The 27,997-nt window shown below is 62.1% G+C and overlaps 1 protein-coding gene across 1 annotated transcript in view; it reads left to right on the top strand.

Moving 5' to 3' along the window:
- LOC140906297 (1-phosphatidylinositol 4,5-bisphosphate phosphodiesterase gamma-1) overlaps positions 1–21,189 on the top strand; it is a 79,251-nt gene extending 58,062 nt beyond the window's left edge. Inside the window, exons 17-32 of the mRNA XM_078851402.1 lie at positions 635–835; positions 1,789–1,908; positions 2,729–2,912; positions 3,728–3,805; positions 5,187–5,290; positions 6,831–6,927; positions 8,273–8,339; positions 9,865–10,028; positions 10,701–10,797; positions 11,252–11,476; positions 12,142–12,290; positions 13,613–13,727; positions 14,607–14,768; positions 15,193–15,281; positions 16,872–17,056; positions 17,410–21,189. Of these exons, the coding sequence (XP_078707528.1) occupies positions 635–835; positions 1,789–1,908; positions 2,729–2,912; positions 3,728–3,805; positions 5,187–5,290; positions 6,831–6,927; positions 8,273–8,339; positions 9,865–10,028; positions 10,701–10,797; positions 11,252–11,476; positions 12,142–12,290; positions 13,613–13,727; positions 14,607–14,768; positions 15,193–15,281; positions 16,872–17,056; positions 17,410–17,461 (2,089 nt within the window). The 3' untranslated portion in view covers positions 17,462–21,189. The remainder of the gene's footprint in view (positions 1–634; positions 836–1,788; positions 1,909–2,728; positions 2,913–3,727; positions 3,806–5,186; positions 5,291–6,830; positions 6,928–8,272; positions 8,340–9,864; positions 10,029–10,700; positions 10,798–11,251; positions 11,477–12,141; positions 12,291–13,612; positions 13,728–14,606; positions 14,769–15,192; positions 15,282–16,871; positions 17,057–17,409) is intronic.
- Positions 21,190–27,997: the final 6,808 nt, after the last annotated feature.

Raw genomic sequence — 27,997 nt, 5'->3', positions numbered from 1 at the left:
GATAGGTGTGGGAATCCCGGGGGGCCTGTCACAGGGCAGGGGTGTGGATAGGGGTTGGGGCAGTCAGGGGACAGGGAGCGGGGGGTTTGGATAGGGGGTGGGCTCCCGGGTGGGGCGGTTTGGCCCCAGGGGGTGGTCAGGGGACAAGAGCAGAGGGGTTGGATGGGTCAGGGGTTCTGAGGGGGCAGTCGGGGCAGGAAGTGGGAGGGGGCAGATAGGGGATGGGGGCTAGGCTGTTTGGGGAGGCACAGCCTTCCCTACCCGGCCCTCCATACAGTTTCACACCCTGATGTGGCCCTCAGGCCAAAAAGTTTGCCCACTCCTCGTCTAACCCAATGTATTGCTCCAACATCCCTGATGGGTCGCCCGGCTGGCTGGCTGCTGTCTCTGTACCGGGCCGAACCGAAGCCCAGATCCAACCCCCGAATGTTGGGAGGCTCGATCCAAACCCTGCATTGTGACTCGGGATGTTTCCTTGCTGTCCAGTCGTCTCCTGCCCCCGCTCCCCCCCAGGACTAGTGCAGCGGGTTGACCTTCCTCGCCATCCACTGTGCGCCTGGTTTGGGCAGCAGCTGGGAGACACGGTTTGCTCTTGGTCCTGCCCCTGCCGATCCCTTTTTTGTCTCCGCTGCAGGCGGTCCAGCCGAGTCCAACACTGCCGCATCCACTCCCGGCAGGAAGCCGGCACCACCAAGTTCTACTTGACGGACAACCTGGTGTTTGACAGCCTCTACAGCCTGATCTGCCACTACCGCGAGGTGCCGCTGCGGTGCAACGAGTTTGAGATGAGGCTCACGGACCCCGTGCCGCAGCCGAACGCCCACGAGAGCAAAGAGTGAGCGCATCACCTCTCCTCCCTTCCCCCTCTCCCCTCCTTGTTCCGCTTGCCTCTCCCTGTCCTTCCAGCCCTCGGTCTTCTCCACACAGCGCCTCTCTCCTCTTCGCCTCGCTTCTCTCCCCTCTTCCCCAGCGAGCACCCTCTGCTGACCCGTCCAGCCCGGATCCAGCACCCCCTGCCGGAGATGAGGTGTCACTGGGGCTGCACTTCCTCTTCGACCGAGGCGCTGTGGCCAGTAGAACTATTCTGTTATGGGGTGTCAGTGAGACACCACATCAAGCTCTGGGGCAGGAGCCTGAAAGGGGGAAGATTCTGGCCTATAGCCCCAGCCGTGGCCGTTTTTTTGTAGAGGAAGCGACCCCCGCAGGCCCCAGGGAACCAGATGTACCCTCAGCCGGCTCATTCCCTGGGGATACCAAAGGGGAGCAGGGGTTTCATGTGTAAATAATCTCAGGCCACATATAGCCAAGACTATGATCGCCGGCAGAACAGCACATGGGCAGTATGGGGAGTCCCAAAACACAGGCGGCTGCCGCTCCAGCCAGCAGGAGATTGCCAGAGGCTTAGGGAATAAAGCTTTTACCCTCTTCCCAGGCTGGGGGCACTACAAGGCAGCACAATTCCTAGTGGTCGCCCAGCTCTGATTCACACCTCCATGGGCGTGCAGCCACACATTTGAGCAGACCTGATTCCAAGTGCAATAGATACACATATGTGAGCAGATCTCACAGCTAGACACTCAGCCAGTGCATTAATACAGGTAAGAGATCAGACGTGTCCCTGGGACCCCTGAAGGGTGGAGAACCAGAACTGGATTCCCATGTTCACTGCACATGGACTCATTCTAGGAGATTGAAAGGAGTCGGCTCCTCTCTCACTTGCTGAGTCAATGCCATGGCACAGGGTACAGATGATGCATTGATCCTGCTGTGTGTTCTTTCCTGACCCAGGTGGTACCACACCAGCCTGTCCCGCCTGCAGGCCGAGCATATGCTGATGAGGGTGCCCCGGGACGGAGCCTTCCTGCTGCGCAAACGCAGCGAGCCCAATTCCTATGCTATCTCCTTCAGGTGAGTGCGAGCTGCCTAGGGTCTAGCTGGCAAGTCGGCCAAACCCATCACTGGGGCCTGAGCTGAGAAGCAGCAGACTTGTTTCTCTTGTAACCCACTGGAGTCAAAGGCTACAGCGTTCAGCCATTGCCATCTCTCCTCCAAATCCCATGCTTTGCCATGTGCTTGCACACGATTTTCTCCAGTCTCATTAGCTGAGCACAATTGGGTTGGATGGGTTCCAGGACGGGGACCTTCAAGGAAAGCTGCTGCTGCAGGAAGTTGCATTGATGAGTCACTAGAGGTCCTCTTCCCTTCCCTCAGGACTGGCTGAGTTAGTCTACACTGCAGTTAGACACCCACGGCTAACCCCTGCCAGCTGACTTGGGCTCGGAGGGCTCAGGCTAAGGCGCTGTTAATTGCAGTGTAGACATTCTGTCTCGGGCTGGAGCCTGAGCTCTGGGACCCTCTCACCTCGCAGGGTGCCAACCCAAGCCCAAACATCTATGCTGCAATTAAATAGCCCTGCCCACCCGAGTCAACTGGCACGGGACAGCCATGTGTGTCCAACTGCAGGGTAGACATACCCGGTGTGCTGGGGCTGCTGCTCACTCGGAGTCAGTACTGACTGATGACACAGCGTGCTGCTAGGAGGCAGTCGTGCCATCTTGTGCTGTGCGCTGTTCCCCAATTCCTGCTGTCCACCCCAGAGGTGGCTGCATTTCAGGGTGGGTGAAATGATTCCCCTCTGCAGTTTGTAAAAACAGAAGGCATGTCCCCCCCTCCTCCACCTCCCTGCCCAGCCCCTCCTCACGTGCCCTTTGGGGTGTGTTGGTAACAGAGCAGAGGGCAAGATCAAGCATTGCCGCATCCAGCAGGAGGGACGGCTCTTCATGCTGGGCAGCTCCGCCGAGTTCGAGAGCCTGGTGGATCTGGTGAGCTACTACGAGAAGCACCCGCTCTACCGCAAGATGAAACTCCGCTACCCCATCAATGAGGAGACGTTGGAGAAGATGGGCACCGCCGTGAGTCCCGGGGGGCAGGGGAGCCCCATTGAGGGCATCGGGGAGCATTGCCATGAGAATGGCAGGGCACCAGGGTACAGGGGAAGAGGGACAATGCAGCTGGGCAGTGTAGTGAATATGAGGGGGCTTTATGGCCGCCCCACAGAATCTTGGAAAAGCTGAACATGGCTGCATCTGGGGTCCCTAAACTTTGCTCAGGGGGTGCATTGGCGAGTTGCCCGGAGTCCCAGGGAGCGGCTAATCAGATTGCCGGTGCTCTAATCCTTATGGAGAGGTGCAGCAAGTGCGGACTACATGTCCCAACATGCAGTGCTCTGGCTCGATCCTAGGGGTCACGCTGCCCTTGGAGGTTGTAATCAAGGTGTGACACACAGGAGAGTGGGCAAAAGACAGATATTTCTGTACTGACCCAGGTTGTGAGTTCAATCCTTGAGGGGGCCATTTAGGGACCTGGGGCAAAAATTGGGGATTGGTCCTGCTTTGAGCAGGGGGTTGGACTAGATGACCTCCTGAGGTCCCTTCCAACCCTGATATTCTATGTTACTGTATCCGCACTGGGGAGGTTGTGTTTCTATGACCCCAGTCGCCTGACATAGGCCAGGGGTACAAAAGGAAATGCCCCTATCCCATGACAGGAGGAGCTCCCAGCCGACCGTCTAGCTCCATTAAGGAACTCTCTATTCAAATCTCCCCTTTTCTAGTGAGGATGCACACAGGTCCCTTCCTCTGTTCCTCGAACTGCCCCCCAGGAGAGGGGGAAGGGGGGAAGCTGTGGGCTTGCCTCCCATGTTACCGCTGCTGCCTGTCCTTTGCAGGAGCTGGACTATGGAGCCCTGTATGAAGTGCGAACCCCTCACTTCTACGTGGAGGCCAACAAGATGCCAATGGCCAGGGTAAGAGAGCATGGGCCGGAGACTCCCCCCAGGTCTGCGTGGCACAGGGAGGAGTGGGAGGAGGGGGAGAGGGATTCACATGCTGCCTGGGAACTGGGTGATACTTTGTTCCGACTTGCTGCCAGTTCAAGAAGTGCCCGGGACCCCCAGCAGTCAGCCAGCCACCCTGGGAACTGCAGCCTGCATATCCCATCATGTTGTGCCTGTGGCATCCACCCCTGGCTGCCGACCCAAGTGCCAGACTCTCAGCGTTCCCTTGAAAGACTTATGTTGAATCCCTTCTCCGTCGGTGAGCCCTGCAGAGCTGGCCTGGCTGGGAGCGCGAGAGCAGGGTCTCTTCCAGCTCCCCTCAGAACGGTTACAGCAGCTGAGCTCCAACGGCAGACTCTTTAGTTGGTGATGCAGGGACCAGAATGACCCAGCGTGACTCTCAGATCCCAGGCAGTGTTTTCAGCACTAGTAGCTAGAAAAACCAGCTCTTTATTTATCAGCAGCACGGGCCGGATCTGATGTCAGTGAGAGAATAAACATGGGAGCCCCCGGGGGCACTTATCAAATCACTTTTCAGGGCACCACTGCACCTTAAACTTCCCCTCCCAACAAGTGAACCCTTGGGCCGAGACCAAACACGGGACGCATTAGCCCAAAGGGAGCTGTTTTCTGGTTATAATCAAAACCGTCTGGCAACCTTGAAAAGGAATCGGACTTGCCTGCTGCCGTAGATGGTTGCAGGAAATGGCAGTTACTCACAGTCTGTGCATTAGACCAGGAGACTGCATGGAGCTAAGTAAGAAGACCTGGAGATGTTCCAGAATCTCCCCTGCTCTGTTGGCAGCTCTGTAAGCCAGAGCGGCTGCCTCCTTAAGGCCTGAATCTGCCTCCCATACTCCCTATGCAGTCCCAATGGGAACTGTGGCAAGTCAGGCCCTTGATGATTATCCCCACAAGGAGCAAGGCCCGCTGACCTGTACCATGGCAGTCATGCTGTCAGAACGGCTGGCAGAGACTCTCGAAGCTCCAGCAACAGGCACCCACTCTGCCCACACTCATGCTTTGTCCTTCTCTTCCCCCAAACCTGTCTGCAGAGACGGTGGAAAAACCTTTGACTTGCCCCTAGGAGAGCTGTGGAAATCTGCACTGATGCTTCTGTCTGGACACAGGGGATTGGGTTGACAATATGGCTGCTTCCAGCTGCATTATCACCCATCTAAACTGTTTATCAACACATGATATATATAGAGAGAGAGTCCTCGGTTACCTGAGATCAAGGCCTGGGGAGCTACTTTATATTCCTTTGCAGTTTTTTTTCTGGAGCATTCCCTCCCCAGGAATGCTGGCCTCGTAGCTGCTAAGGCTAGCATGTCTCTGCTCTGCTCCCCAGTGTACAGTGAAGGCCCTCTACGATTACAAAGCCCAGCGGGAAGATGAGCTCTCATTCTGCAAACAGGCCATCATCCACAACGTTGACAAGCAGGATGGAGGCTGGTGAGTTCTCCCTCTCGGTCGCCACTTTCAAAATGTCTGGTCAGGGGTCCACTCCTCTCCTGACATTGCCCAGTTGTCCTGGAGGAGGGGTCCCCTGGCTAGAAAGGGCGTCCTTATCAGATTGCGGTGGGGCCAGGGTGTGGTGGAGTCAAGAAGAAAGGCTACGGCTCAGGATAACCCAAGGTGTCTGATGTCGCTTTGTCTGATTGCTCTCAGGAGACGCTCCTTTCACAAGGACTTACCCAGCTGCTCACGAGCAGAGGAATCTCCTTGCTGGCTCAGTCCCGGCTAGCTCACCACCCAAATTACTGACATTGGGGGCCTGTTGAGAGATCCCCCTTTTTCTCATGGGGGCCATCTGCATCCTGGCCTGAGGGGCTGGGCCCCGAGGAGGGGTTCTTTTACCAGAGCTGAAGGGACACTAGTCGTGCATCCCCACATACCACGAGCGGCCCCAGATGCTCTCCACCAGCAAGGTGGAATCCTTCTTCCTCACTTACAGTCTGGACATCTGATGGGACGCCTGATCCCTGACATGCCCAGTGCTCCGCCCAGCCAGGCGCAGCTGTACCATCTGCCTGCTGTGAACATCTTGTGGTGGAGCTACACTGCCCTCGCCGGGAACGAGCTCCTCTAGGTTCTTCGCTCCCCACTGGCACAAACGCTAACGGGCCGTGCTCCAGGCTGATCAGTCCCCTGAGCCACCCTGCGGAGGGTGGTCCAGGGGAGGCCAGCCTGGGGCTTCAGCTGCACGGGCCCATCACCCGTGACACAGCAAGTGCTGATTCAGCGTGAGACTGATTGTGTCCACACTAGAAGGGCTGCAGCGGCACAGCTGCAAAGCAGAGACTTGCTCCAGCGATGGGAGGGGCTCTTCCACGGCTGTCATTAATCCCCCATTCCGAGAGGCCGTAGCTAGGTCGGGAGAAGAATCCTTCCATCGCCAGCTGGTATCAGCGCTGGGGCTTCGGTCGGCCTCATTACACCGCCCAAAGCGTGACGTTTTCCACCGCCTGGAGTGATGGAGTTAAGCCGACCTACCTGTGTAGTGTAGGGCAGCCCCGAGAGCGCACGCTCATGTTACATCTCTGCCCTTCTCTGGCCCCTCCTAAATGCTCGTTAAGACTCAGCCCTGGGTAGAGGTCATAGCAGATGGCAGAAGTGAGGCAGTCAGGGGAAATGACTTGCCCAGGACACGCCAGCAGAACCAGCAATGGAACCCGGGAATCCTGACTCCCACGTCCCTGCTCTAACCATGGGACACCTGGCTAGTTACCAGGGAACCAAACCCTCCAGCGATTCTCTGTGCCCTGGTCTATGCCCCAGGCTTCTTGCAGAGTGGAGCTCAGCAGACATCACCCCGGCTTCGGCTGTGCTCCTATTACAAGAATTGCATGCCTTGTGCGTGTTGCTGAGACGTTTTTTAATGGCTCCTTTTCTGTTTCCCTGTTCCAGCTGTTCCCCTGACATTGCGTGCAGTGTTCACATCCCTAGTACCCCTGAGTCAGTCTGCTTGCCTTGTTCCTGTTACCCCTTCTAGGTGGCGGGGAGACTACGGGGGCAAGAAGCAGCTGTGGTTCCCAGCCAACTACGTGGAGGAGATCATGAACACACTGGTGCAGGAGCAGGACGAGTCTGTGAGTTTAACCCCCATGCTGGCTCCTTTCCCCACCTTCCAGCACAATCTGAGGGACCCACTCGGCTGTCCCGGACACCAAGGGGTCAATTTTGTGGGGGTGAGCAAGTAGAACTAATAGGCCGCCCCTGTTGCTAATAAGCCAGGGGCACCAAACCTGGCCCGGTTGCCAACTTCCCTGGAGCCCAAGTAGTGCTGAGAATCCTAACCACCCTCACCTTTAGTGTCAAGTAGGGGCCCAAGGAAACTACAGCTCCCAGCGTGCAGTGCTCCATCCCAGCAGCCTTCTTTCCTTCTGAAGTTCATCTCACCGCTCCAAACTACAACCCCCTAATTCAGAGATGGGCAAACTACGCCCCGCGGGACCCTCCTGCCCAGCCCCTGAGCTCCTGGCCCGGGAGGCTAGTCCCCGGCCCCTCCTCTGGGCGGTGAGGCTGTGAGCTCTTGCCAGGCAGCACAGCTGCAGAACCGCGGCCTCACCCCGTGCTCTGTGCTGCATGGTGGAGTGGCTGGCTCCAGCCGGGCAGCACGGCTGCCTGTCCTGGTGTTCTGGGTGGCGTGGCTGTAGCAGGGGGGGATTGGACAGGGGGCAGGGGAGTTCGGAGTGGTGGTCAGGGGGCGGGGGTGTGGATAGGGATTGGGGCGGTCAGAGGGCAGGGAACAGGGGAGTTGAATGGGAGCAGGGGTCCTGGGGGGGCAGTCAGGAAAGAGAAGGGGGGTTGGATGGGGCAGCGGGTGGCAGTCAGGGGACAGGGAGGGGTGGATGGGGCAGGAGTCCCAGGGGGGCCATCAGGGGGCGAGAAGCAGGGGGGGTCGGAGAGGGGGCGGGCGCCAGGCCATGCCTGGCTGTTTGAGGAGGCACAGCTTCCCCTAACCGGCCCTCCATACAATTTTGGAAACCCGATGTGGCCCTCAAAAAAAGTTTGCCCGCCCCTGTCCTAAATGATTCCTCTCCCGCCTTGGTGTCTCTCTCCATCTGTCCAATACAGCCCTGTTTAAAACCTGGTTGATAAATAGGAGAAGTGGATTTCCCCACCTTTGCTTTCCTTAAAAACAGCTGCAATGATTTTGCTCCAACTTAGGCAGGGTCTAGGGATCCATTCTGGAAAACCTCAGTCCAGAAAGCTGACTCTTCAGAGCAACTCAGACGAGAGGTTAGATCAGAAACTCTCCTGCCTCTATAATTTTAGTGACTACTGCTTTCCAGCCCTTCTGCTCGGTATTGCAAATACAGCAGGAGAAAGGCAGAGACTGTGGCCTGAAAGCAGAAAGCAGTGGTCTGTCTGTCTCTCTGTATTTCTCTTGGTAACTGGCCTTTCTCTGCCCCATCCCTTCCTCTCTTCCAGTCAGCAGAAAACAGCCCCCTGGGGAACTTCCTGAAAGGGTTCATTGACGTACCGTCCTGCCATGTAGGTGAGTGTCTGTAACTGTCGCCCGTGGAGTGAGAGGTTCTGGAATGTATCGTTTCGGGGGAAGAGGGGGAGGCTATTTAACCATGAGACACTGCTGGAGACAGAAGCCTCTTTTAACGGGCTGTAAGGAGTAGCATTTGGAGTATTCACCTTCTGCATGGGTGCTACTCCTGCCTGGAGCACCTGGCTGGGTGATTCCTGCAACTGCCCATCTGGAGGCAGTGTGGTCTAGAGGATAGAGCACCAGCCTGGAACTCTGGAGAGCTGGGTTCTATTCCTGGCTCTGTAACTGGCCTGGGCAAGTCAGTTCACCTGCTCTTTGCCTCAGTTTCCCCATCTGTACAATGGGGATACTGACCTCCTTTGTAAAGTGCATGGAGAGCGATGGGTGGAATTTTCTATAGGAGCTGGGAATTATCATTATTATTAAATGAGGTCTGGTGGGTCTAAACCCGTTTCCTACTGGCTGGATTCCTACCTTGGATCCCTCAGTGTAGTGAGTTCTGGGGGGTTTCCTGTGAGCGGGGCTGCGGAGTACCGTGTAAAGTGACCAAAGGGAGGTCGGCAATGCCTTTACTGCGCCACAAGGAGCAGGCTCTGGAGTGTCCCTGTCTCACCAGAGCTTTGTAGCAGGCATCTCTGTGACGGTCGGTGGTGACTTCAGAACTGCTGGGAAAGAGCTCGCTGCCAGCCTGTGCTCTTGTGTGACTGGCTGAGGCTCTCCCAGCTGTGGCCCTGCCCAAGGCCTGCAAGGGAGCTGCTATCTCGTGGCCCCCGTTTGTCCTAGAAATCTGAGGGTCTCCGTAGCCAAAGGGACTTAGAAGGAAGGGGACTCACAAGGAGAGGTCAGTGCTGAGCACCCGCAAGCCCTAGTGGGGAGCTGAATCCAACCCAGAGGCAGATTTGCTGAATGGCCTTTACTACAGCTTAACAGTGGCCTGAGCTGAAGGCCCAGCCCGTTCCCATCCCTGCACTGCTGCCTCCCTTTCCTCGGCGGTAGATTCGAGCAAGCTGCCTCAGAGCTGTGGCCCTCTCAGGAGAACTGTCCGAGCTTTAGGGCCCAGTCCTGGGGATGCCGAGCATCCTCGGCCCCACGAAAGTCAGAGGACATTGAGGGACCTCAGGACCTCCTGAGACAGGCTATGAGATGCAGAGCCTCCCGTGTCTCTCTTGGCTTGATGTGAATAAGGGGGAGGTCAAGCTCAGAGCCTTTCGCCCTCTTTCCTCCCCCAGTTTCCCCTGGTGTGAGTGACGTCTCTAGGAGGTGAGTCAGGAATCACACCCTGCTTCAAACAGCTGGCCCAAGTGCCGTGGGTAGGCAAGGGCTGCACACGGCAACAGAGGACCAGGTTTCACGCTCAGTTCTGCGCTCTGCCCGAGGTGATGATGTGTCAGAGGAAGGAGCCGATCCCCTCTCCCCCCCGTGTGCAGCAGGTTGGAGAGCAGGACCCTGGAGGGGTCCTTTGCTCCACAGAGCTGTCCATTGGGAATCTCTCCAAGTAAAGCCCCCTCTGATATCCTTATAGTTATCTCCAAAGACGGGAGGAGCTCCAAACCATTTGTCTTCACCATCCATTCCCAGCAGATGTCCCACCCGTCCCAGGCGTTGGACGTGGCTGCAGACACACAGGAGGAACTCAACGACTGGGTGGCCAAGATCCGGGAGGCCACACAGAACGCAGACGCCAGGGTGAGTGAGAGGAGCCGTGCGCTTTGAGCGCCGGTGGCGTTCATTGTCACCATTAGAATGACCCTAACGAACGTCCAATGTGTCTCACAACGGTGGGGGCTGGGGCTCACTGTGGTGGGTGCCATGGTGCCCAGGAAGGCAGAGCGTTCCCCACTCCCTGCCTGCGGGAGATGCAACTCCACTCCCTCAGGCTCTAGCTTACCTTGCCGCTTGGGTCTGAGTGAGCAGTGAGCACTAAAGCTAAGGGGTAATGCCCAGACTTTGCCCATTCAGGGACCCACTGGCAACTGAAGGGATCCATTAAATGAAGAGGTTGTAGCCACCATCATCCCGAATATGGAGGTGCAGCCCTTGGGAAAAAAAAAGTTCCCAGCATGCATTCCTCCAAAGCAATCTCAGCGGAAGGCTGCATGGTTCCTTATGGAGCACAGAATGCTGGGACCTGTAGTCTCCAGAGGGCGCACCTCTGTCTGGAAGGGGAGCGTGCGCGTGGGCTGCATTGCAGGACTCGGTGGTTCCCCTGAAACGTCCTTGCCGCGGGTGAGGATGTAGTGCCCAGCCCTCACAGACAGGCTCTGCCAGTCCATTTGTGCGGGGCGTATCAGTGGCTCAGGTTTCGTGGCCTCTCTGCGTTCTCGGCAGTGACCTGAGCGCCTGCTTTTCCTTGCGCAGATGCAAGAGGGGAAGATCATGGAGCGGAGGAAGAAGATCGCCCTGGAGCTCTCCGAGCTGGTCGTTTACTGCCGCCCGGTGCCATTCGATGAAGAGAGTAAGGCCCCAGCTGCTGCTGCTGCGTCACTGACTGAGCCCTCCGAGTGGTGTGGCCAGTGTTGACGGGAATCAAACAGGCCCTGGGAAGATCCTTCCTACCCATAAAAACAGCTGCTCTCTCCAGGCCCTGCCTGAGCCCACGGCCATCCTGGCCAGCTCCGGTTCCCAACAGAACTGCCCAGCCCCAGCCCCTCCAGCCAGCCACCCATCTCCCCTCCAGGATTCAGAGCAGCCGAGCTCCATAGCAAGTGCACTGGTAGGTGGGCAGTGGGCCCCATGCGGAGGCTGAGCCCTGAGTTCAGGCAGAGGAAAGTTCACGGTGGGGACTGCCAGCCTAGGGAACAACTGTCCTCAGTGGGCATCACTGATGTGCCAGGCTCCAGAGCACCCTGATGCCTCCCTCGCGAGGGCCTCCAGTGGCCACCCGCTGACCCTGCCTATTGTCCTTGCAGAGATCGGCACAGACAAGGCTTGCTACCGGGACATGTCCTCCTTCCCCGAGACCAAGGCCGAGAAGTATGCAAACCGCAGCAAGGGCAAGAAGTTCCTGCAGTACAACCGACGCCAGCTCAGTCGCGTCTACCCCAAGGGCCAACGCCTGGACTCCTCGAACTATGACCCGCTGCCCATGTGGATCTGCGGCAGCCAGCTGGTAGCCCTTAACTTCCAGACCCCCGGTAACTCTTCAACCCCATACCCATGGGCACGGGGCAGTTCAGACACAGATCCACTCCCTTTCACATAACATGAGATGCTTTGCCCAGCTAGCTTTGAATGTCCTGAGCAATGGGGCTCCCCTCCCTTCCCTGGGGAGACAATCCGCAGCTGAATGGCTTCCCTAAGGAAGACCCTGCAGTCACGTGACCAAGAGCCAACCTGACACAATTGCCAGCAACCCCAGGGGTTCCGTCCCCTATACAGGCGGTTCCCACGCAGGGCTGAGTACACATTGCAAGGTGCCGTTTGTGGAGATCCCGGCACCGTCTCCCATCACGGCACAAGGCACGGGTTTGCCTCTGTGTGACAGAAGTGGGGGGTTTAGCTCTCCCAGCCAACAGCACTGCCGGGGGCAGGGCCTTCTGCACAATGCCCACATGCCTCCACGCCGCACAGAGACGTCCTGCCTCCACGTTGCCTCTGGCCCCACAGGGGCTTCTCCCCCAGCTCATTGGTCATTGCTACTTGGATTAGTCCTCTGTCCCTTTCTCCGCGCGCGGATTGGTTTGTGCCCCTTTGAACGCTCCGTTGTCTCTCTCTCAGTGCGGATTGGTTTTTGCCCCTTTGAACAGCCTGTTGTCTCTTGCCGCATGCTGATTGGCTGCTGCCTTTGGGCTTCTTCCAGATAAACCAATGCAGTTGAACCAGGCCTTGTTCATGCTGGGAGCCCGCAGTGGTTACGTCCTGCAGCCAGACATCATGAGGGACGACTTGTTTGACCCCTTTGACAAGAGCAGCCTGAAGATCGTGGAACCCATCACTGTGCAGCTCCAGGCAAGTGAGAGACCAGCCTAGGACTCGGGGGGAGGACCAAGAGACCCAAGTCCTGGGACCTGTCGCCTCAGGCCCATCAGTCACTTAATATCTGTCTCTTTCATATATTGATACCGGGGGCCAAATCCTCATCTCCATCACACCCATAGAACCCCACTGCAGCCAGGAGGCCCGCATGGGGGTAAAGGAGGGCAGTGTCGACACGGGCGCTGATGACAGAGAGGCATATTTCACTGTGACCCCTCCCAACCTCACAGGCAGGGAGCTCAGAGCCTGCTCCAGAAACACAGGAGGCCCCAGTGCTTGAGCACAAGGAGAATCTCTGTTGGGTGTTAGCAGTATACAGCCTATGACACACAGCTGAGCAGTGGTTCCATCCTGTAGAGGGCAATGCCCCCCCCATATATATAAGACTCTACTTCCCTGCTTGTGTGACACCCCCCCACACACACACACACACATACACATATACAGACTCTACTTCCCTGCTTGTGTGGGGTGAGCCATTTTTTATGTTGAGTCAGTAAAAGATGGTGAACTCAGGATGCTAGTGGGCAGGGTGAGCAGGGTCTGGGACTAGCCCCCCAGCTCCATGACTGAGTGTTTCTGCTGCCAAGAATTCCAATCAGGGATAAGCAGCAAGGCCTGGGATGTGACAGATGCGGGATCACGTAGCAGTATAGGAGGGCGCTTAGACACCACTGTGAGGAGCATGGTATAAAAACCAGTCAAGAATAGAATAGAATAGAATAGAATAGAATAGTGAGTGGTGCGGGGACATTGGAAAAACCCCTGAGGCCGGAGCGGGTGTGTACTGCTCCCATCCCCTGGGAGTGCGCTGCCTGCCCCCGCCGGTGCATAATGATTTAGGACACACAATGTCACAGCGGCGCCGCCCCTGAGGACAGAATGGGGGATCCCTAGTGAGGAGGATCATACCCTAAAGATGAACATTACAGAAACCCAGCACAGAGATTGAGTCAGAAATGAGGCAACTAGGAGCTGGGATCAGGAGTGGCGGAAGCTTCCTAAAAGTGTGTGGGGGGGGAACTGGTGCCCGAACTGTGGCTCTGCCCCCCATGCCACCCCTTCACCCTGAGGCCCCACCCCACTGCCGCCTCTTCCCCCCAAGATCCCACCTCCCATTCGCTCCTCTCCATCCCCCTGTCCCCGCTCTGTCTCTCACCCTTACGGCCGGTCAAATGTGATGGGGCCTGGCCCCCTGGCCCCCTCTGTTCTGGCACCCTTGGCTGGGATTCTGCAGCAGTTCTAACATTGCAGTCCGCTCGTCTCTTCCCGGCATCTCCACCTCCTCACCCCAGATCCTAGGCGCCCGGCATCTCCCCAAGAATGGCAGGAGCATCGTGTGCCCCTTCGTGGAGGTGGAGGTCTGCGGCTCGGAGTTTGACAGCAGCAAGAACAAGACGGATGTCGTAGGTGAGGAGCTGGAGGGGCTGGCGGGGAACAGGCATTGCAGAGAAGAGAACTGGGCCCTCTCCTCTAGCAGAACAGAATGCTCCTAACAGGCTCATCCCCCACCTGGCCTGCGCAGAAATTCAGCTGGTTCCCAGCATGGCTGGGGCTGTTCATTAATTGCAGCATGAATACAAGGGGCCTGACTTTGCTCTGCCACAGATTGCCCTGAGCCTCCCACATGCCATACACAGACCTGTTTGTCAGCCTCCGTACAGGAGGCAGCAGAATTCATGCCCTGAAGCTCTCAGGGTACTGGAAGCCCATGTGTTGGGATGGCAAGGGGCAGCTCCCCCATGAACGGCCCCTCTGGAGCGGCTGTGTGGACCCTGGAAGTGTGATGTAGCAATTGCCCTAATAAGGGGCTGTGAACCCTCAGAGGTGGAGAGGGCATCTGTAAAAGGAGCCATGTCAGCCCGTGCTCCCTCAGTGCATCTGCCCTTAAACTGCTCCCCTTGGGAGAGGGTGGATCTACAGGGACAGCGTGATCCTAGAACAGGGGATCTGTTAGTAACATCGTTCTCCCCGGGAGTAATGGAACTGATTTGTTTTTGAGCAGGTCCCACGCACTCCAGCAGGCAGCGGTGATGTGTCCATCCGGGCTGGTGTACCCTTACATGGGTCTGACACCTGCCACAAGGGGGGGGTGATGGGTCCCTACAGACACACAACTCGGAGCGTGTCTCCAGCAAGTGACAGTGGCGTGTGCCATGTACACACACACCCGCACCAGCCAACTCCTTTGCCTTGCCAGACAGCGGGCGCTCCCCTTTGTTCTCTGCTGGCGTAAGGCGTTCAGAGGCTTGTGTTTCTTGTGCACTGACCGCCCCCTTTTTCCGCCAGCTGATAATGGCCTGAACCCCGTGTGGCTTTTCAAGCAGTTCGTCTTCGACATCAACAACCCTGAGTTTGCCTTCCTGCGCTTCGTGGTGTACGAGGAGGACATGTTCAGTGACCCCAACTTCCTGGCCCAGGCCACCTTCCCCGTCAAGGGCCTCAAGACAGGTACAGGCTGCCTGCCACTAGCCCCTCCTTTCCATGCTCCCTCCCCAAGGTAGGCCTGTCCCCAGAGCCAGCTCCGCATGGGGATTTCCTCACCCCAGGACCCGGCAGGCATCTGCCTGTTCAGCTGGCAGTGCCCACCCCTCCCAACTCTGTCCTTACCAGCAACCCCGATGCCCCAAACCTGCCAGCTTCCTCCCTTCCCAAATGTGTGTGTTGCTGTGAGATCTCAGGTAGGACAATGTGTGAGCTTGTCGGGTTTGCAGGGGAGTGTGCAAGAACATCTGCATGCGCACAGGAGCGTGCGTGTGAGCGGGAGGTCGGTCCTGGCTGCTTTCCTCTGTGCCCGGGCATGTTGGGAGGGCAGTGCGGGTGCTGGGATGGAGCCATGCTGACTGGGTTGTTATCACCCCGCTGCTGCCTGCAGGCTACAGGTCAGTGCCCCTGAAGAACAGCTACACTGAGGACCTGGAGCTCTCCTCCCTGCTCATCCACATCGAAATCATCAACGCCAAGGTGAGTGCCCTGTGACGCGACTCACCCCACCAGGAGCTGCCTGCCCCCAGCATCAGCTGGTGCCTTTAAGTCACTTGCCTCCTTTGGTCGTTAGCCAGCTCCCGAAACTCCCTTCTCACCCAGCCCCCTAGCTCTGACTCCGAACAGCGCTGCAGAGCCAGCTCGCCCCTGCCTCGCCCTGCAGAGCTGCCAGCCTCTGAAGGAAAGGACTGGCTAGGAGAACTGAAAACAGTGATGTGATGTCTGCACCATAGGGACCCCTCCCATCTCCTTCCCCTGCTGACAGGCCTTGGGAGCTCAGGGCACTGCTGGGGCATCTGAGCAGCCCACGCCAGCTGACTGAAGGTGAAGCTCAAACAGCCAGAGGAGGGCCAGCTTATAGCATTCAGCAGGGTAGCCTCATCTTTCCTGCAGAGGTGTGGCCCATGGAGACCACAAGTCCCAGCATGCAATGCAGCTTCTGGCTTAGTTCCCCTAGGAACTCTGCATGCTGGGATCTGTAGTCTTCAGAGGCCACACCGCTATCGCGATGTGAGTGTGGTGGGTGCCAACTGAACGTGGCTGCTGGTGAGGTACCCATGTGGCCTGTAGCTGGACAAAGGAGGGATGCCCCGATTGAGGGCCTAGGCCAGGGGTTCTCAAACTTCATTGCACCACGACCCCCTTCCGACAACAAAAATTACTACACAACCCCAGGAGGGGGGGCCGAAGCCTGAGCTTGGCTGAACCTCCCTGCCCTGGGTGGGACCAAAGCCAAAGCCCAAGGGCTTCAGCCCCAGGAAGGGGCCTGTAACCTGAGCCCCACTACCCAAGACTGAAGCCCTCTGGCTTTGGCTTTTGCCCCAGGCAGTGGGGCCCAAGCTTCGGCCCCAGCTCCAGCAAATCTAAACCAGCCCAAGCAAGCCCATTAAAATGGGGGTGGCGGTCCACAGTTTGAGAACCGCCGGCCTAGGCACTAAAGAGCGCCCACACTGCACTAGTTGGATATACCCCTTGTGGCTTGGTACTGCTCACTCACCGGTCGCAGAGGGCGCTGCGGAGCAGCGTGAGGCACTTTCACTCCCACGCAGGAGCTGAGCACTCTGCATTCCTCAGTGCTGCCAGCCAGTCGGGCTCAGCTGTCCTGGGCAGCTGGAAGGTCCCCAGGGGAGAGTGTCACATAGCAATAGTGGTTAGAGTTGCTGGGTTCTGCTTACTGCTTGGGCACTCACTTACATGTGGCCTTGGACAAGGCCCTTCCCCTCTCTGCCTCAGTTACCCCATCTGTGAAATGGGGAGAATGGTTCCACTGCTCTCCTAGCTCACAGGGTGGGCTGTGAGGGTTAATTAAAGCATTGGGTTAATTGACTGGGAAGGGGCATGCATGTCACTAAATGATGGGGCAGTTTGGGACATGGATCCCTATTAGAAACTATGCTGAGGCAGGCAAACTCATGCCACTTGTGATTGAAAGTGATTCTGAAGCCAGCCGTCTAGTTCTGGCACAGCCTCTCTTGCCTCATGAGAGTGTGTTTCTCGAGGTGGGACAGGGAGGGCAGGCTGGTTGCTCAGCTCCTGACGTGCCCCTCTCTGTGCATCTCCTTGTCGCAGGAAGAAGACGAGGAGAACCTGTACTCCTCCATCCAGCAGTTGCGTGACCGAGCCAGCGAGCTCTCCAACCGGGTCTCGAGCTTTGAGCACAGCAACAACTGTGACTTGCGCCACCAGCAGTGGCTGGACGAGCTGCGGGCGGCCAAGGAGCGGCTGGTGGAGCTGACCGAAGTGCGCAATAGGAAGTGAGTCCCAACCCCACGTAGATAAACCCCATCCACCCACCCCGGGGAGCTGGGATAGAACCGAGCTACTTCAGCATCAAAAACACAGGCTGCTGCCCCCGCAGCTAAGGGAGCGCTCCCTTAGCTATAGTAATAGTAGGTCCTTTATCCACTCTGTAGACCAGCCACTGGAGGGCAGTGTGATTACACATGCACTCCTCCCTCTGCTAAGACAAGCATAACTGTCCTCTCATGAAGTGACAAATCCCAATCCCTTAGAGAGCAGCTGTCAAGCCTGCAGACATCTGCTGTCTTCTCCCAGGGGGCCATGGCTAACTGTCCAAAGCCACCTTACACTTTCTTTCCCCCTCCAGGCTGATGGAGAAAAAGAAGAGAGATCGACAGATGGCCAACAAGCACAACTGAGCCAGCCGCGGGGCTCTCCCAGCTGGGGCCCTCTGCTGGGGAGCCTGGAAATTCTTGCCCGCAGGAGATCTGGCCGCTGATACCAGCCATCCCCCGACAATCCACCTTTCCAGCTGGCTCACTGCCTATCACCCTGCATCAGTCAGCTGCCCTGGGGGGAAGAGACATTGGCTACTAGAACTGCAGCACTTGCAGGACCTGGAGAGAACTAGCGGTGGTTCTGAAGATGGGAGTGCAGGGCTGTGTTAGCACCTTCCCTGTTGTAATAACCAAGCTTTTCAATGAGCTGGAAACGGGGTCACATGCCAGGGGGCGCAATACCTCTCAAGAGGATTCGAGCAGCCACCCGGGGCAGGGCTTCCCATCCGCCACCTTATCCCCAGTCAGTCTGATCTGCTTCAACATCTGTTTAAATTTTTTTTTTTTTTACCACCATGAGACTTCCAAGAGGGGGGAGGGGAGAGGCACATCTCAGGAGCTGTAGGTTCGAAGCCTTTCATAGCTCACCAGTCTGTGTTTGAGGTGGGGTCCCTAGGTGACATTTCTCTGCATTACGAAACCACCGCAAGCCCCGGCGCCCTGGGAGTTCCAAGGGCAGCCGGGGGTGACTGCAGAGCAGGATCGAGGGGCATCGGCCGAGCTGTGTGTGGTCCAGGGGGCTGCGGGTTATAATGGAGGGGCATCGGCCGAGCTGTCTGTGGAGCCCCTTGGACTGGATAACAGGGGCTCTGCTCTGTGCTCTGCCTGGCTGTCGCCCCGCACAAAGGTTAGAGGAAACCCTGCCCCCTATTTATTTATTTATTGGGTGGTTGGTGCTCGATCCCTTGCTCCGCCACCCTTTAGGGTTGGGGTGACACTTGCCCATGTGTTGCAGCTCTCCCTGAGCCTGCAGGGCCTGGGGAGCTGCTGTGACCCCCAGGCTCCTGCTCTGCAATGAGAGAAACAGCTCTAAATTTCCCTGCAGGCATTCCCAAATGGCAGCCAAAGGCTACTACCAGTCAACCGGACACATTGCGGGGCAGAGGCCCCAGCGTATCACTGGAAGCCTCAGGCTGAATGGCCGAGAGCCGGAGCCACACAGCTGCGGGGGGTTCCCAGCCCCACACCAGTAAGACAGGCACATTCCCATTCCCCCTTGGTGGAGTTCATAGTGTTCAGAGGGAATCATTCCCTCCTCCTGGAGCAGATCAGAGCCTGCGGAGCTGACCAGCCCCACGCTGGTGAGTGGCGTACCTGGTTCTGCCTTGCCTTGTGTAGCTGAAAGGGCTGAAAGGTCAGGGCGTTCTTGTCATTGCAGCTGAAAGGGCTTTTCACCTGTGCATTATGCACTGCCCATCGCCTCGTTAGCTCGTCGAGCAGAACGATGCAGGGAACGGGGATGAGGAATCAGTGGACTGAGAACCAGCCGGACTCTGCACGTCGCTAGGGTTTTCCATCTTCCCATTGCCGGACATCTCCACAACCCCCAGCAGGGAGGCAAGTCAGTATCATTCACCCCACCGGACCAACCAAGAAACCGAGGCACAGAAAAGGGAAGGGGGCACGCAACAAGTGAGTGGCTTCGGAGCCAGGCGTCCAAACAATCGTGCTGCCTCCCTGCAAGTTTGAGTTGGCCTGAGAAAGGACTGTCAGCGGGCATGATCACACAATGATGAGGATTAGGCACCACAGACAGGAGCCCGGCTCACTCAGACCCACTTCTGAGCCCCTGCCTAGGGCAGGAACACAGGCTGCCCCGCCCTTCGGGTGTCATGTACTAACAGCTGGGATCTCCAGCGGATGCCAGTATGTAGGAGATGCTCGCTGAGCCAGTGCTGAGGTTTCCACGCCGTTTAGCTGTACAGGGAAGATTTAGAGCCAGGAACTGTGCGGGGATCTCGAGAAATAGCTGCGATTTCTTTTTTCAATGTGTGTATAAACCGTGGGGAGGCTTCTACGACCAGCCGCAGTATCAGAGCATGTGGAAATTATGCACTGTCCCCTGAGAGACCCCACAGGGTGAGGGAGGGGAGTCAGGCCTGGGCAGAGCTCCATCTGCACTGTGCAGGGGTGGGGGGACAGTCGCCTTTCAGAGCAGATGTAAAACCAAGGCCCTGACCACCCACAGTCACTAAGTGCCCTGGGCACGTTCCTTTGTTGTTGTTATTACGAATCCCATCTGTGGTGCCGTAAATAGAGGGCGGAAGGGGAGGGTTGACCTGACACCAGCCCCCTTCCTCACAGGGCTGACAATCTAAACTCAAGTGACCCAGTCACTGGAGCTTGCAGGCCACATTTGGGGAAGGTGGAGGCAAAGGGAGCTCGGCCTATGATCCTGGGGAGGTTGTTCCAGGCATGTGGCGCAGGATGGAAGAAAGTAGGAGATGGGGGTGGACAAGGGCAGGAGGAGGGTAGGCATGAAACTCCAGCTCAGGTAACTACATTCTGCCAATCTAGCATGCCCAGCACAGTTACAGTCAGAGAGTTTATCCTTGCTGGCCCTTCTTTAAACACTGTTGTGTGGTGTTGCTGTGTGCTGTTAAACAGCTGCCACATCCCACCCCAGAGCGGGCTGCATTTCAGGGATCAGTCTATAGAGCACTTTGGGATCCTTCAGGATGAAATGTGCTATATTATTAATTATTATTTTATTTGTATGACAATAGCTGATATCAGGGCTGCATTGTGCTAGGTGCTGCACAGACACATAGTTACAGGCAGTCCCTACCCCTAAGCACTTGCTAAAGAGACATTGCAGGCAAAAGGTGGGAGGGGACACTGAGGCACAAAGCGATGATGTGACTTGCTCGAGATCACCCGGCAGGTCAGTGGCAGAGCTGACCATAGATGCCAGTCTCCTGAGTCCCTCCTGCTGGCAGTGCAATCCACTGGTGCCATACGCTGCTACACAAGGGAGCCGGAAAGAAACCGAACGCCCAGCTGAGATTCCCCTGCCCTCCCAGCCACTACAGATCCCTGCCATTTCATCGCTCCTACATAAATCCCTTCTTTTTAAAAACAGTACCTCTGATCTGAGAGCAGTGAAGTGGCATGTGAAACCCTTTCTGAGGAATCCCAGACAGAACTTCTCAGCCTGCCAGAGCCTCAAAGGGATAAATAACAGGAGGAGAGCAGGAAACCACTTTGGATTCATGCCTGTGTTGTGAGGGGTTGTCCAGCCTCTCAGCTCCGAGATTCAGCATCCCAGGGGTCCAAGAAGAAGGGCCCCGTGTCTGCCCAGCTCTGGGATTGTTGTGAATGTAACATAATAAGTGGGGGGATGCCAGGAAAATGCCTGAGGTGCCTCAGTGGGCCAGATGCAGCCTTGGTGTAAGCACTGAAGCCAATGGAGTTGTGCCCACCTCCCCCAGGGCTGAATCTGACTCGATATTTGTTTTGGACCCATGTGGATGATAAGGGGGGAAGCCAGATGTTGGTTCCCCTTCCCTGTTATATTGGAGGTGCACAGTTGTATGTCAGCCCCTGGAAAGTGCTAGGAGATGCTGGCTCTAGGGCAGGTACTGACGTTTCCAAGAGTGGCTAATAAAAGAAGCACAAGGGAGCCAGCAGCTGGAAGACTGGTCTTTGCAGCAGCTTCAGGCAGGCATCGGGTCAGGATGTTATTGTAGGTCTCATGCAGGAGGATAGGGTGTCTCTATGGGGGATCCGGCATCCTGCTGGTGTCACTGCAGGGAGAGCCGTGAATTCTTTGTATGAAAATAAATCTATTTAGCCAATATTTATACACACAGGGGTTGGTCTTGTTTTCTGTCGGCGCGTTGCCCCACTTACCCCAGCGACCTCTACAGTCTCTGTCCGCTAGCTCTCAATTCTGGATTCACAGCAGGACATTGGCCAAGTGCAGCCCATCATTTCCCTCATCTGTAAGGAAAAGGGGCAGCTCCAGGTTCAAATCCCACCCCAGCAGACAAGTTGCTCAGACCGAGAGAAAGACGCCCTGGCTCTGTTCCTGGCCCCTGTGGGGATTCAGTTAACATGCTGCTTACTCTCCTCTTATACGTTATTAATGAAACTGCACCAGTCCCACTAGACACAACCCCTGACCCTGAAGAGAAGTGGAAGACAGGGAAGAGAAAAGGACTATATTGAAGACAGACACTGAGAAAGATTCACTCCTCAGACCCCATCCCATCCTCTCACCACTAGGAACTTACATCATTTTCCATGGGTGACGCGTGCTCTCCCCACTCATCTAAAAACCATGGGGAAAACATCACAGGGATGTTAGAGACTAACCAATTTATTTGAGCATGAGCTTTCGTGAGCTACAGCTCACTTCATCGGATAGCTCACGAAAGCTCATGCTCAAATAAATTGGTTAGTCTCTAAGGTGCCACAAGTCCTCCTTTTCTTTTTGCGAATACAGACTGACACAGCTGTTACTCTGAAACATCACAAGGATGGTCAGCTCCTCACCCAGCCCCTGGCCTGGGTTTGAGTGTGCTTTGGCTGCTCATGTGTCCCTGCAGACCAGGAATGACTCTGTTTGCAGGTTTCAGAGGGGTAGCCGTGTTAGTCTGTATCAGCAAAAAGAACGAGGAGTGCCACAAGTACTCCTCGTCCTGTTTGCAGGACCTCTCGCTGTGTCCATGCTGGGGTTTGCATAAACCCATAAACATCAGCAGACGGGCCACCCAAAGGAGGCCCTGCATGGCTGAGCCAGTGGCATGGGCAGCGGGCTGACTGCATGCACACGCACACAGGGCCAGCCCTGAGCAGCAAGCGGGCTGGGGACAGAGCGAGTGAGTGTGATGGAGAACGGCTGAGAGTGAGAGAAGAAGGAGGGAAGGGGGGGGAAACGACGAGTGCCAGAGCAGGGAAAGAGCAAGGTAAAGGAAAAAGAAAAGACAACATGAGAGTGGGAAGTGGGATTCCTTGTCCCTCCCCCCAGCCCAGCTGCCCTAGCCGTCCTGTGCCCTCCTCCCTGACCCCCACCAAAGCTAACCCCTCCCTCCACCAGGACAAGTGTCCCAGCTGTGGATCCCCAGGGGCGAGGAAGCACCATGCACAACCCTTTGCAGCCAGACACACCCACCAGGCCCGGGCAGCATGTGCACCCACCACCCAGGTGCAGCAATCCCACCCGGAAGGCTGGTGGCGACTCCCCCTCAGGAGCAGCAGTGGCGGGGCTATGACACACAGCAAGCCTCCCAGCTGCGGGGCGGGGGCAGCTTGCTCTGTCCCGTTTCCTCCCTCCCGCCTTTCATAGGACAACCGCGTTCGCAACGTCCCGCCCCCTCATCCCGATTGGCCGGTGGGGGCCGCCCGGCGGGCCTCTGCGCCGGCGCCCGACAGGGGGCGCGGTGCCGGGAGAGAGCGGCCGCCGCTCTGTCCCGCGCCGCCCGGGACTCGATGGTGCCCGCCCCCAGACACGGAAGCGCCGCGGCAGCGGGAGGCCCCGGCTCGCTCCGCGAAGGGCCCCGGCGCCCGGGCGCGCAGGTGAGGGGCGGCGGCCGGCTCCGGGCGGGCCCCAGCGTCCCCGTCCCGAGCGGGAAGCCCCGCGCCTTGACCTCCTCCCCGCCCCCCCCGCCCTGGGGCCCCTCCCCGCGGGGGCCCCCCTCCTCCGGGACACCCCCGCCTGGGGCCCCTCCCCCCCGGCCCCCCCCCCTCCTCCGGGACACCCCCGCCTGGGGGCCCCTCCCCCCCGGGCCCCCCCCCTCCTCCTCCGGACACCCCCGCCTGGGGCCCCTCCCCCCCGGGCCCCCCCCTCCTCCTCCTCCGGGACACCCCCGCCTGGGGCCCCTCCCCCCGGGGCCCCCCCCTCCTCCTCCTCCGGGACACCCCCGCCTGGGGCCCCTCCCCCCCGGGCCCCCCCCCTCCTCCTCCTCCGGGACACCCCCGCCTGGGGCCCCTCCCCCCCGGGGCCCCCCCTCCTCCTCCGGGACACCCCCGCCTGGGGGGCCCCTCCCCCCCGGGGGCCCCCCCTCCTCCTCCGGGACACCCCCGCCTGGGGCCCCTCCCCCCCGGCCCCCCCCCTCCTCCTCCTCCGGGACACCCCCGCCTGGGGCCCCTCCCCCCGGGCCCCCCCCCCCCTCCTCCTCCGGGACACCCCCGCCTGGGGCCCCTCCCCCCGGGCCCCCCCCCCCCTCCTCCTCCTCCGGGACACCCCCGCCTGGGGCCCCTCCCCCCCGGGCCCCCCCCCCTCCTCCTCCTCCTCCGGGACACCCCCGCCTGGGGCCCCTCCCCCCCGGGCCCCCCCCCTCCTCCTCCTCCTCCGGGACACCCCCGCCTGGGGCCCCTCCCCCCGCCGGGCCCCCCCCCTCCTCCTCCTCCTCCGGGACACCCCCGCCTGGGGCCCCTCCCCCCCGGGCCCCCCCCCTCCTCCTCCTCCGGGACACCCCCGCCTGGGGCCCCTCCCCCCCGGCCCCCCCCCTCCTCCTCCTCCTCCGGGACACCCCCGCCTGGGGCCCCTCCCCCCCGGCCCCCCCCCTCCTCCTCCTCCTCCGGGGACACCCCCGCCTGGGGCCCCTCCCCCCCGGGCCCCCCCCTCCTCCTCCGGGACACCCCCGCCTGGGGCCCCTCCCCCCCGGGGCCCCCCCTCCTCCTCCTCCGGGACACCCCCGCCTGGGGCCCCCTCCCCCCCCGGGCCCCCCCCCTCCTCCTCCTCCGGGACACCCCGCCTGGGGCCCCCTCCCCCCCGGGCCCCCCCTCCTCCTCCGGGACACCCCCGCCTGGGGCCCCTCCCCCCCGGGCCCCCCCCTCCTCCTCCGGGACACCCCCGCCTGGGGCCCCTCCCCCCGGCCCCCCCCCTCCTCCTCCTCCTCCGGGACACCCCCGCCTGGGGGCCCCTCCCCCCCGGGCCCCCCCTCCTCCTCCTCCTCCGGGACACCCCCGCCTGGGGCCCCTCCCCCCCGGGCCCCCCCTCCTCCTCCGGGACACCCCCCGCCTGGGGGCCCCTCCCCCCCGGCCCCCCCCCTCCTCCTCCTCCTCCTCCTCCGGGACACCCCCGCCTGGGGCCCCTCCCCCCCGGGCCCCCCCCTCCTCCTCCTCCTCCGGGACACCCCCGCCTGGGGCCCCTCCCCCCCGGCCCCCCCCCTCCTCCTCCTCCTCCGGGACACCCCCGCCTGGGGCCCCCTCCCCCCCCGGCCCCCCCCCCTCCTCCTCCTCCTCCGGGACACCCCCCGCCTGGGGCCCCTCCCCCCCGGCCCCCCCCCTCCTCCTCCTCCTCCGGGACACCCCCGCCTGGGCCCCTCCCCCCCGGCCCCCCCCCTCCTCCTCCTCCTCCGGGACACCCCCCGCCTGGGGCCCCTCCCCCCCGGCCCCCCCCCTCCTCCTCCTCCTCCGGGACACCCCCGCCTGGGGCCCCTCCCCCCCGGCCCCCCCCCCTCCTCCTCCTCCTCCGGGACACCCCCGCCTGGGGCCCCTCCCCCCCCGGCCCCCCCCTCCTCCTCCTCCTCCGGGACACCCCCGCCTGGGGCCCCTCCCCCCCGGCCCCCCTCCTCTCCTCCTCCGGGACACCCCCGCCTGGGGCCCCTCCCCCCCGGCCCCCCCCTCCTCCTCCTCCTCCGGGACACCCCCGCCTGGGGCCCCTCCCCCCCGGCCCCCCCCTCCTCCTCCTCCTCCGGGACACCCCGCTGGGGCCCCTCCCCCCGGGCCCCCCCCTCCTCCTCCTCCGGGACACCCCCGCCTGGGGCCCCTCCCCCCCCGAGCCCCCCTCCTCCTCCTCCTCCGGGACAACCCCCGCCTGGGGGCCCCTCCCCCCCGAGCCCCCCTCCTCCTCCTCCTCCGGGACACCCCCGCCTGGGGCCCCTCCCCCCCGAGCCCCCCTCCTCCTCCTCCGGGACACCCCCGCCTGGGGCCCCTCCCCCCCGGCCCCCCCCCTCCTCCTCCTCCTCCGGGACACCCCCGCCTGGGGCCCCTCCCCCCCGGCCCCCCCCCCCTCCCTCCTCCTCCTCCGGGACACCCCCCGCCTGGGGCCCCTCCCCCCGGGCCCCCCCTCCTCCTCCTCCGGGACACCCCCGCCTGGGGCCCCTCCCCCCCGGGCCCCCCCCTCCTCCTCCTCCGGGACACCACCCGCCTGGGGCCCCTCCCCCCCCGGGCCCCCCCCTCCTCCTCCTCCGGGACACCCCCGCCTGGGGCCCCTCCCCCCCGGGCCCCCCTCCTCCTCCTCCGGGACACCCCCGCCTGGGGCCCCTCCCCCCGGGCCCCCCCCCTCCTCCTCCGGACAACCCCCGCCTGGGGCCCCTCCCCCCCGGCCCCCCCTCCTCCTCCGGGACACCCCCGCCTGGGGCCCCTCCCCCCCGGCCCCCCCCCCTCCTCCTCCGGGACATACCCCCGCCTGGGGGCCCCTCCCCCCCGGGCCCCCCCCCCTCCTCCTCCGGGACACCCCCGCCTGGGGCCCCTCCCCCCCGGGCCCCCCCCTCCTCCTCCTCCGGGACACCCCCGCCTGGGGCCCCTCCCCCCCGGGCCCCCCCTCCTCCTCCGGGACACCCCCGCCTGGGGCCCCTCCCCCCCGGGCCCCCCCTCCTCCTCCGGGACACCCCCGCCTGGGGCCCCTCCCCCCCGGGCCCCCCCTCCTCCTCCGGGACACCCCCGCCTGGGGCCCCTCCCCGTGGGGGTCCCCCCCTCCTCCTCCGGGACACCCCCGCCTGGGGCCCCTCCCCCCCGGGCCCCCCCCCCTCCTCCTCCGGGACACCCCCGCCTGGGGCCCCGCCCCCCCCCCTCCTCCTCCGGGACACCCCCGCCTGGGGCCCCTCCCCCCCCGGGCCCCCCCCCTCCTCCTCCTCCTCCGGGACACCCCCCGCCTGGGGCCCCTCCCCCCCGGGCCCCCCCCTCCTCCTCCTCCTCCGGGACAACCCCCGCCTGGGGCCCCTCCCCCCCGGCCCCCCCCTCCTCCTCCTCCTCCGGGACACCCCCGCCTGGGGCCCCTCCCCCCCGGGCCCCCCCCTCCTCCTCCTCCTCCGGGACACCCCCGCCTGGGGCCCCTCCCCCCCGGGCCCCCCCCTCCTCCTCCTCCGGGACACCCCCGCCTGGGGCCCCTCCCCCCCGGGCCCCCCCCCCTCCTCCTCCTCCGGGACACCCCCGCCTGGGGCCCCTCCCCCCCGGGCCCCCCCCTCCTCCTCCGGGACACCCCCGCCTGGGGCCCCGCCCCCCCCCCCTCCTCCTCCGGGACACCCCCGCCTGGGGCCCCTCCCCCCCGGGCCCCCCTCCTCCTCCGGGACACCCCCGCCTGGGGCCCCTCCCCCCCGGGCCCCCCCCTCCTCCTCCTCCTCCGGGACACCCCCGCCTGGGGCCCCTCCCCCCCGGGCCCCCCCCTCCTCCTCCTCCGGGACACCCCCGCCTGGGGCCCCTCCCCCCCGGCCCCCCCCTCCTCCTCCTCCGGGACACCCCCGCCTGGGGCCCCTCCCCCCCGGGCCCCCCCCTCCCTCCTCCTCCGGGACACCCCCGCCTGGGGCCCCTCCCCCCCGGGCCCCCCCCTCCTCCTCCTCCGGGACACCCCCGCCTGGGGGCCCCGCCCCCCCCCCTCCTCCTCCTCCGGGACACCCCCGCCTGGGGCCCCGCCCCCCCTCCTCCTCCTCCGGGACACCCCCGCCTGGGCCCCCTCCCCCCCGGGCCCCCCCTCCTCCTCCTCCGGGACACCCCCGCCTGGGGCCCCCGCCCCCCCCCCTCCTCCTCCGGACACCCCCGCCTGGGGCCCCTCCCCCCCGGGCCCCCCCCCCCTCCTCCTCCTCCTCCGGGACACCCCCGCCTGGGGCCCCTCCCCCCGGGCCCCCCCCTCCTCCTCCTCCTCCGGGACACCCCCGCCTGGGGCCCCTCCCCCCCCGGGCCCCCCCCCCCTCCTCCTCCTCCTCCGGGACACCCCCGCCTGGGGCCCCTCCCCCCCAGGGCCCCCCCCTCCCTCCTCCTCCTCCTCCGGGACACCCCCGCCTGGGGCCCCTCCCCCCGGGCCCCCCCCTCCTCCTCCTCCTCCTCCGGGACACCCCCGCCTGGGGCCCCTCCCCCCCGGGCCCCCCCCTCCTCCTCCTCCTCCTCCGGGACACCCCCGCCTGGGGCCCCTCCCCCCCGGGCCCCCCCCCTCCTCCTCCTCCTCCTCCGGGACACCCCCGCCTGGGGCCCCTCCCCCCCGGGCCCCCCCCTCCTCCTCCTCCTCCTCCGGGACCACCCCCGCCTGGGGCCCCTCCCCCCCGGGCCCCCCCTCCTCCTCCTCCTCCTCCGGGACACCCCCGCCTGGGGCCCCTCCCCCCCGGGCCCCCCCCTCCTCCTCCTCCTCCTCCGGGACACCCCCGCCTGGGGCCCCTCCGTCCCGGGCCCCCCCCCTCCTCCTCCTCCTCCTCCGGGACAACCCCCCGGCCTGGGGCCCCTCCGTCCCGGGCCCCCCCCTCCTCCTCCTCCTCCTCTCGGGACACCCCCCGCCTGGGGCCCCTCCGTCCCGGGCCCCCCCCCTCCTCCTCCTCCGGGACACCCCCGCCTGGGGCCCCTCCGTCCCGGGCCCCCCCCCTCCTCCTCCTCCGGGACACCCCCGCCTGGGCCCCTCCCCGTGGGGGTCCCCCCCCTCCTCCTCCTCCGGGACACCCCCGCCTGGGGCCCCTCCCCCCC

Source organism: Lepidochelys kempii, chromosome 2 (assembly GCF_965140285.1).
Source record: "Lepidochelys kempii isolate rLepKem1 chromosome 2, rLepKem1.hap1, whole genome shotgun sequence".
NCBI classification, from domain to species: domain Eukaryota; kingdom Metazoa; phylum Chordata; order Testudines; family Cheloniidae; genus Lepidochelys; species Lepidochelys kempii.
This window is presented reverse-complemented; position numbering and strand designations above follow the sequence as displayed.